Genomic DNA, 9,684 nt, shown 5'->3' with positions numbered 1-9,684 from the left:
ACACACACACACACAGACACTCACACACAAACACACACACACACAGTGCACACACACACACACACACAGTGCACACACACACACACACACAGTGCACACACACACACACACACACACACACACACACAGTGCACACACACACACACACACACACTCACACACACAAACACACACACAGTGCACACACTCACACTCACACACACACTCACACACACACTCACACACACACACACACAGTGCACACACACACACAGTGCACACAGACACACACACAGTGCACACACACTCACACACACTCACACACACACACACACTCACACACTCACACACACAGTGCACACACACACACACACACACACACACACAGACACTCACACACAAACACACACACACACAGTGCACACACACACACACACACAGTGCACACACACACACACACACACACACACACACAGACACTCACACACAAACACACACACACACAGTGCACACACACACACACACACAGTGCACACACACACACACACACAGTGCACACACACACACACACACACACACACACACACACAGACACACACAGTGCACACACACACTCACACTCACACACACACACACACACACACACACTCACACACACACACACACACACACACAGTGCACACACAGTGCACACACACAGACACACACACACACACACACACACACACACACACACACACAGAGGCTCTCCCGCGGCCCCGGCGCTGCAATGCTGGGTTCCGGCTCCCGGCGGGGCTGCCCGGCCGGGACAGCCGCTCCGGGCCCCGCCGGAGCCACGGGCTGCACTTGTTGATCCCCGCGCCGAGGCAGCGGCAGGAAGCGCCGGAGCTCCCCTTTGTGTCAGCCCGGAGAGAGGGCTGGGGGCGGGCGCAGACGCGGCTCCGGCGCTGGCTGTGGGTAGGAGTGAGGAGCCGCAGCCGAGGGAAGGCCTTGGAAAGCTTCCTGCCGAAGGATCCGATTTACCTCGTTTCCCTTCCCCTCCCCCTGGGCTCCGTGGCCAGCCGGGAGCGCCGCCGCCATCCCTCCGCCCTGAGGCTGCCGCGGGGGGATGCGAGCGGGGCCGCCCCTGCCGCCCGCCCCGCCGCAGGATGTAGCCGCCCTCGGCCCCGCGCACCCCGCACCGCCTCGCCGGGAGCCCGCAGGAGGAGGTAGGTGAGGGCTGGGCTCGGCCCGGGCCACGGGAGCCTCTCTCCGTGTGCGGCGGCCGGCAGGCAGCGGCGGGGGTCCGATTTTGGGGCTGAGGGGGCCGGGGACGGCGCCGAGCCCCGAGCCGTGCCGGCTGTGCACGGGGGAGCCGCTCCTGTCTGCGCCGGGGTTTTCTCTTCGTGCCATCTTGTGTAAGCAACAGTGCTCGGGGCTGTCAGGAGCCACCCGGCTCCCCGAGGCAGGCTCGGGGTTTTTCTTTATTCCCGTTCTCGTTGGTTTCCCGGTTATGCAGAGGCCGGTGTGGGGGGCTCGGGGGGCGTCCCTGGGCAGCCCAGAGAGGCAGAGCGTGTCGTTAGAGTGACTGTAAATCCTCCCTTTTCCCTGCCCCAGCTCTTTCCTGGGGAAATCACTAAGGCTGGAGTTCCTGAAAGCCGCCGCGGCCGGGCAGGGCTGGGGGCACCCCTGGGGTCGTGGGGGGCACGGGGGGTCCGGGCGCTCGGCGATGGGAGCCCGGTGCCAGCGCATCCCCGGCCGGCGGCCCGGAGCCTCTCGGGGAGCAGCGCCGAGCGGTGCTCGGGGCAGCCCGAGCCGGCACCGGAGAGGTTCTGGGGGCCCTGCCCGACCTCCGCAGCCCCCCGGGCGGGGGCGGGGGGACCGGCGGGGCGGGGGGAGCCCCGGCCGCCGCCCGGGGGAGCTCGGCGGCAGCGGAGGGCGCACGTGGAGCGGCTCTCGGGGTTCAGCACCGGCGGGCGGACAGCGCCGCTCCTCCCGCAGCGGAGCGGGGCCCGGAGCCGCGCCCGGAGCCGGACCCGGACCCACCGCGGCCTCTCTTGCAGCTCCGGGGCATGGAGGGGAAGGAGAGGTGAGCAGAGCCGGCCCCCCAGCCCTGCCCCGCGCCGCACCTTGGAGCGTCCAGCCTGAGGGGGACCAGCGATGCCTCTGGGGATGAACAAGCATGGATCTCGCTCTACTACCTCTTTGCCTCCGGACCCCACCGAGATCGTCAGGAGCAAGGCCTGCTCCCGAAGGGTCAAGCTCAACGTGGGGGGGCTGGCCCACGAGGTTCTCTGGCGGACCTTGGACAGGTTGCCGCGGACCAGGCTGGGCAAACTCAGAGACTGCAACACGCACGACTCCCTCATGGAGATCTGCGATGACTACAACCTGGAGGAGAACGAGTACTTCTTTGACAGGCACCCGGGGGCATTCACCTCTATCTTGAACTTCTATCGCACTGGCAAGCTGCACATGATGGAGGAGATGTGCGCCTTGTCCTTCAGCCAGGAGCTGGACTACTGGGGGGTGGACGAGATCTACCTGGAGTCCTGCTGCCAGGCCCGCTACCACCAGAAGAAAGAGCAGATGAATGAGGAGCTGAAGAGAGAAGCAGAGACCCTGAGGGAAAGGGAAGGGGAGGAATTCGATAACACTTGCTGTGCTGAGAAAAGGAAAAAGCTCTGGGACCTCCTGGAGAAGCCCAACTCCTCCGTAGCGGCCAAGGTAAGAGTTCCACATCTCTGTTGTCTACTGGCTCGAGACTGGTGATGCTTTCCTGAGGTGCTGTCCTGCTGCCCTTGCTTCAGTGTCTGGGCACTTGTGGCTGGATGGATGCTGTGAGTGAAGGAGGGGAAGGCCTCTCAAATACAAGTGAATTTCAATGGTTTGGGCTGGTTTTTTGGTGGTTTGGAAGGGATCTGGTTTGAGCATCCCTGGGGCAGCCTGGGCCGCTCAGCGTGGGAGAAGCTCCTCTGAGCAGTGGGTCAGCGTGCAAAGACTGCTGTGGCTGGATGTTTTAGACTTGTTACCCACTGGTCTGCGTTGGTGCAGTTTCTAACTGAGGTTTCTTTGGGCCTAAAATGTGTGTGTCCTCTTCTGCTTAACCAGATTGGCTTTCAAGAAGCCACTTCTGCTTGAACTCAGACCCAGGTGCAGTGAGGAAATAATGCCTTCCATTCCAGGGCTTAATTTAATTCTGTTTTTAATTTTGGGTGTTTTTTTGGTAGTGAAATGTATCTCCTACTTATTTGTATCACACACTCCTAGGCTGTGTGTCTGCTAAAGCTGGTGTTTAAATTTCATCCTTTGCCTGATTCCAGCCTTTTTAAAGTCTTCCCTGTGCAAGTGATGCAGCTCTGTCTCTGTCAATAGCTGAAGTGCTGCTTACTCTGAAGTTGGTTCCAGTGGACAGATCTCCTTGAAGGCATTTTGAAAATAAGATCCATTTTGGGAGAAACCAATGTCAGAGTTGGCTCTGATAATTTAGCTGCCTCATGTTAGTCACATTTTCTTTAGTGAGGAAAATCTCTGCGAACACAGTGATTCAGTAACCATGGGGACAAAAGTGAAGGGGGAGAGGTTGAAAACTGTGGGATGAATAACTGAAAAGCATGAGAGACTGAGCAGTAGGGACCAAAACTTGAATTTTCTAAATACCCACGTCCTCACTGAATGGCAGAGAAGTCACAAGAAGCCCTGGCAACCTGTGCAGTGCACCTCTCTGTGCAAACACCTGCAAACACAGACCTTGGCTCCATCCCTCAGGGAGTCTGCCTTGGATGAGCTACCTGTGAAAACTGACTTATTTACCTCTTTCTTTCTCTTCTCCAAATGCTGCACATCATGAACCAAGAGCGTGTATGAAACTTTGGGGAAGGGATTTTATGAGGTGTGGACTGGCTCAGCCTGGCACGGGAAGGGGAGGCATGGTCTGCCTGCTGAACCTATTATCACTTTTTTAATGTCAAACAGAGCCCCAGAGTGTCTCTGTCTTTCCAGTGGCACAGATGACACCACGATGAACACATTAATAATTTATAAGGCTCCTTTGGCACAGTCCTGGAATCCTGAAACACAGGCCCCAGGCTTTGCTGTCTGTGGCACTGACTCAAAATCCATTAGAGACTGTTGATGTTCATGATTTATTGTAGATGAGCGAGGGTCATTCTTGCCAAATAAGTGTCTTTTGTGATTTATAAATGAAATACTCTAGCTTCATTTTCTGAGAAAATTCTCGGAGTAAGTGCACCCGGCATTGCAGGCTCTGGATTAATTGAGAGGGAATGGAAGTGCATCATTACCCTTAGCATTTAAAGCTGCCATTCTGTGCCTTCATTACTGCAATGAAATAATGCTGTGTGATCTCAAATATTCCAGCAGTTCCCAAACACAGATTCCCACTCATTTCATGTGTTAGCAGGGCAAACAGGCCTGATGAACAATTAGCTTAGCAGGCAGGGACAGCGGCTCTCCTAAGCCTGTTCTTGATCCGATTTGCTCCCTGCTGGTGGATCCTTTCCCTCGAGCCAGAGTGTGTCCTCTGCCTTGATCACCTTCCCGAGAATTCAGTCCACATATTGAATAGGTTGGACAACTCCTGATGGAAGGACATGGGGAGAGGGACTTGGCACTTGGTTATCTGACCTATCCAGCTGTGCCCAGCTCCCTTTTGGGCTGTGTGTGCTGAATCTGAGCCCCTGGCTGGCAGTTCCTGGGCAGCTTTCCCCAGCTGGCGGCTCAGCGCAGCCCTTGGTGCCTCTGGGAGCTTCTGTCCCCTCTCCTAAAGCCAGACTCCCTCTGCTGTGCCAGGTCTGGGAGCTCAAAGTGTTCCTGTGGAAAGGGAACAAAGTAAACTGTTGTGAGGTTTAATGTCACGCAAGGTCCTGGAAGCGCTGTTAGGGAAATCTGAACTACTCTTGCTTATTTTATCTCTTCAGACTTGTGCCACGCAGTGCAAAGGGTTTTCCATGGAACAAATACAAGATACCTTCATGTTCTCTTTAAGAATTCCAGAAAATGGTTACAGGTGCAGCTTCTCCCCCAAGCCAAACCAGGGTCTGTGGCTGTCAGCATTGGCTGGTTTTTAATGTTTTGTGCACAGCACCCCAGCCAACCCCTCCATACCAGCTTGCTGCAGGATTATACTGGGACCAGTTAAGCAGACAGAGCTGGTTTTCATTTGTTTGGTTTTCAGGGATTTGGGTTTGCTTTTTTTTTTTTATTATTCTTCTTGGATGATTTTTTTTTGGTTTTGTTTTTTATGGATTTTATTTTTATTATTTATTTAAATGGGACAATATGTGGCATACCCCAGGGTGTAGAGTGGCATTGAAATACGAGAAGAAGAATCCCCCAGACCTTAATTTTTGTTGCTTTTTTATCCACCGGAGACTTACCCATATCTTGTGATTACTCTGGCTGGCTTTTATACCAACCACCTCATGGCAAGCAGGGTTTTATTTACGTGTGAGGCTTCACCCTGAACGGGGTTGGAGAGAACATTCCTGGCTTTTCCAGTTGCCAGGTTTGCAGGGGGGGCTCTGGGGCCGCAGCCCCGCTGTCAGCCCCCAGCAGCAGAGGGCCAGGGCTCTGTCCCTCGGGGAGCTGCCAGCCCCCAGCACGGCCTGGGGCCCCCAAACTGGCCCCAGCTCAGCCCCAGTGCCCTGTGCTGGGGTCTCTGTGCTGCCCTGCACTCACCAGCCTGGGGGGAACCCCTGTGTGCAAAATGGAGCCCTCGAGGGACTTGCCCTCTGTCAAATGAAAAAAATATCAGGCATCTACTAAATAAAACTCTGCCCTCATCTCCCTCTAACCTTAGAATGTATTTTAAAGGATCCGATTCTCCCATTTCCTGTGTTTATTTGCCTGCACATTCCTGAGAAACATTCACTGCAGGCTTTGTGGATGCTTTCTCCTCTTCCTGCAACAACTGTTTTTGCATGTTCATGCTGATTTTTATTATTCTCCCAGTCTATCTTCATAGTTTTGGTGGTTGATTCTTGGTTTTGCTTTTTAAATAGTATTCTTCATATACTTTGGTGTACTCACAACATCCATTTTTAACCACAGAGGACTCTGGTGTTCACTTCTGTCATGGTTTACTCTAGGAGCTGACGAGGTGCAGATATTTTCTGGAGTAGCTCTTACACTTTGTTGCATGGCAGCTTTCCCTTTGTCAGGAAGGAAAAGCAGCTCTCCAGAAGCCAAGCAGAGCTGCTGCTTTTCCTCAGGGTGTAGTGTCCATGCCAGGGCAGTAGTGGTTAGCACTGCTCCAGCATTCTGGTTTGGGCTTTTAATCCCAGCTGCTGCTTCCCTTGCCAAGGCTAAGCTTGGGCAGCTGGTTCCTGTCACCCCCAGCCCAGCTCCCAGTCCTGCCTTGCCAAAGTCCCTTCTGAAGCTGTTGCTTTCCCCTAACCAAGGCTAGTTAGGATCCATGGCCCTTGGGAGAATCAGCCTCGCTGTAATTCCAACTAGACTTCATGTGCTATCCTGCAAAATAAAAGACTGCAGTTGTTCAAGCTCTCCAGTATAAACAAATAACAAATGAGACCAACTCCACATCCTAGATTAACGTCTATGCTTCTAGAAATTCTCTGATCACCTGGACCTTTCCAGCAACTCTGCAAGAACATTGCCCTTTTTGTGTCTTCAGAGGAAAGTATTTCTTTTCCTCCTTTAGTCCTTACAAATGATTTCCCCGATCAATATTTGAGCAATTAGTGTTGCATGGGGTGTGGGGGGGAAGTCTGCTCGTCTTACAGACTCCTCTGCATGTGCTGGCTTCATCTATTTTTCTCTTGCTGTCCTGAAGGCTGAGAAAAACACGATGACATCACCCACTTTGCAAAAAGCTTCTCTGCATATCTGCATGTCAAGTAGGATGTGCACTTCCTTTCCTCCTCGCTGCCTCCACTTCCCACTTGTCCCTGTCCTGTTGGGAGCTCAGCTGCAGTGATCCCTCCCTTCTGACAGGCTATTTCTCATCTTTTCCCCTGCTCCTGCTATGCCTTTGCCAGTGCAATAATATCACATTTATCCTTGAAAACATGCAACTCCAATTTGGTAATCTCATTATGCATGCCTCTACATCCCTTGAACAGCTTTTCTCTGCTGCCCACTGCTCTCTGCTGCTAATCTCTGGATGCATTGCTTGGGGACTGGGGAGGATGCTCTGTAAGCTCTTTTCTTATTATTGTTGATAGTAGTGACAAAATAAGAATGATAAAAGCCTCTTGGAGATGCATTTGCTACATCTAGAGCGTTCTTCCCCCACATGGGCTTTCTATTCCTGGCCCTCCCTTATGGTGTGCAGTTTTCATTCATCTCTAAACCTGCCTGAATTTAGCATTTGGCAGAGGAAACCCCTCTCCTGAATCACAAGGGTCACATCTTAGCTGTGTCCTGTCTGTCTCCAAGGGCCCCAGCACGGGGCAGATGTTGACTTTGACTATTAAAGGCAGATTGCCCATATTTCGCCTCCATCTGTAACTTTTTTTTAGTGTGATGCAGCTACTGCCTTGGCTTTTTCTGCTATATATAGGAGGCTTTTTCCCTTCATCCAAAATGAACTCATATCTTCAGACATCCTCAAAAGCAGAGCCTCATTCCAAAGCCTCTCCCCTGGGTTTGGGGATTTGTCACTTTGGTCTGTAGCTTCTCACGGGGCTTCTAGCACAGCCCTGTCCCGTGGACACACAAGTGATTTCTGCTCTGGATCAGTCTTTTCTCATCCTGCAGCTGCTTTCTGGGTCTTTCCTTCCAGTGGACTTAAATCTTTTGTCTGGGGAGCCCCAGTTCTGATGTTTAGTTCCCTGCAATGTCCTCTGTGGCTGTCTCAGTGGTGGACCTTCCCACAGCATATTGCAGTGCTGCCACTTCCCAGAACTCCTCTCCATCATAGCTTCCACAAATTCCCAGCTAGGGGAGGATACCCCCAGCCTGGTAAAGCTGCCAGCTTGGTGGTTGTGTTCTGTGGTTCTCTCCTGGCTCTAAAGAGACTTGTTGGAAGTCCTTGTCACACAGCCTGGCCTGTGGCATTGCATCCTGCAGCTCTCCTGCATGGGTTGTATCTGCCAACAACGAGTTTCTTCTGAGCTCTCCAGGTGGGATCCTCACCTTCCACAGGTGATGCTTCCCCCAGAGCTGGTGTTTCAGCCCGTGGTTCCAGGCAGGCTGTTGCCTGACACTCCTTGCTGAGGATGGTTTGGGTTCAGCCATTTCTGATCTGAGCCTGCAGCTCTGCAGTCTCTGGAGAATTCTATAAAAAGAAAGTTAATTGTTGGGCCTTGCATTTTGTCTGAGGTCCTTGCCATGCAGTCCATGGAGCAGTATGTGTGAACACGGGTATGTTGGCACACTCCTGGGTTTTTAACTTCTCCCTAACTTGCTGCTAGGAGAGGCTGGAGTGAGTTTGTGGTCCTGCCTGAGCATCCACATCCATGAGAGCCTGCCTGCCTCTGGAGGGAAAGGACAGGCTTACAGGCTTGGGCTGAATTCCTTGGGGGACATGTGCTATAGAAGTATAGTCAAAGCTATTTTTAAAGCACCAGCTCTCATTTGTACCTTTGGAAAAAGTCTCTGAGAAATTAATTCCCCTCGCAGCTCAGTGTTCTCCCATCCTGCTCATCCTGAGACCAGACAGGCTTTGAGGTGCCAACATCACCAGTCAAAAAGTAGAAAATCTTGCAACAATGGAAAATTCCTGTTTTGTTCAGCTGTAACTGCAGAGGTTTAGTAATAATGGGATTCAGAAGAAACGTGCTGGGCCCCGATCTGCTGGTGTGGTGTAATGTGCACGACGTGGGATTGGGCAGGAACCTGAATAAAACCCCTGCACGTGTGGCCAGGCCCTGCCCTGTGCTGGCTCTGCAGAGCCACTCCAGAGCTCTGTGGAAAAATCCATTCTTCTCTTAACTCTTCTTACCCAGTGGGATAAATATCCTTGCCGTCACATTCTTCCTTCTACCCATTTCTCCAATCACAATTTCCTTCTGATTTCTTATGATGTGAGTGCCCCCATGGAGAGGAATAACCCAGTGTTACTTTTACAACGTGAGCGTTGCTATTTGTCATTGCTAATGGCAAAATATTTATGTCAAAGAAAGTTCACAGCTGATCACTTAGTTCTTACAATAAACACAGTCAGTGTGATTTACTGTGTGGAGAGATCTGGCAGCAGCAGCAGCACAACGGGGCCGTGTGTTTGAGCAAGGCATTAACGTGAGCCCTCTCTCAAGAAATTCTACTTCTGTGCTGTCGTGTTGAGGCAGACAAGGATCAGATGCCACGAGAGGTGTGTGCTTTGGCTCCCAGATGAGCTGGAGGCTCAGCTCCCTCCTGGGCTGGCTGGCTTTCCCAGGAGGGGTGAATGGGCTCCCTGCTGCTGTGCCAGGCACTGAGGAGCTGGGGAGAGCCCAGGGCTCCCTGCCCACAGCCCTGCCTCGCTGGCCTGCCCAAGCTGCTTTACCCTTGGCACTCCCCAGGCTGATCCTGCCCTGCTCAGTCCCTGGGGCAGCAGCAGCTCGCTCCCTGCCAGTCCCAGCGACTCAGAGCAGCACCTGTAAACCTTGTAGTGAGCTTCCTCCTCAGCTGGCCTGGCCTCTGCTTTCTCCACACTGTCCCAGCTTCTCTTGTGGCCTCTCCTGTCTCCTACACAGCCTGGCACCTGCTGAGCATCTTTACCAGCAGGCCTTGGTGAGGTCTTGTGATTTCTAATGAGAAATT

The 9,684-nt window shown here is 52.9% G+C and overlaps 1 protein-coding gene across 1 annotated transcript in view; it reads left to right on the top strand.

Annotated features, from left to right (window-relative positions):
• Positions 1 to 922: 922 nt before the first annotated feature.
• The window catches only part of KCNB1 (potassium voltage-gated channel subfamily B member 1), a 106,842-nt gene continuing 98,080 nt past the window's right edge, over positions 923 to 9,684 (top strand). Inside the window, exons 1-2 of the mRNA XM_058850322.1 lie at positions 923 to 1,187; positions 2,022 to 2,685. Of these exons, the coding sequence (XP_058706305.1) occupies positions 2,119 to 2,685 (567 nt within the window). The 5' untranslated portion in view covers positions 923 to 1,187; positions 2,022 to 2,118. The remainder of the gene's footprint in view (positions 1,188 to 2,021; positions 2,686 to 9,684) is intronic.

This window comes from Poecile atricapillus, chromosome 15 (assembly GCF_030490865.1).
Source record: "Poecile atricapillus isolate bPoeAtr1 chromosome 15, bPoeAtr1.hap1, whole genome shotgun sequence".
Classification (NCBI taxonomy): domain Eukaryota; kingdom Metazoa; phylum Chordata; class Aves; order Passeriformes; family Paridae; genus Poecile; species Poecile atricapillus.
The sequence above is the reverse complement of the archived record's forward strand: the minus strand, read 5'-3'. Positions and strand labels throughout refer to the sequence as shown.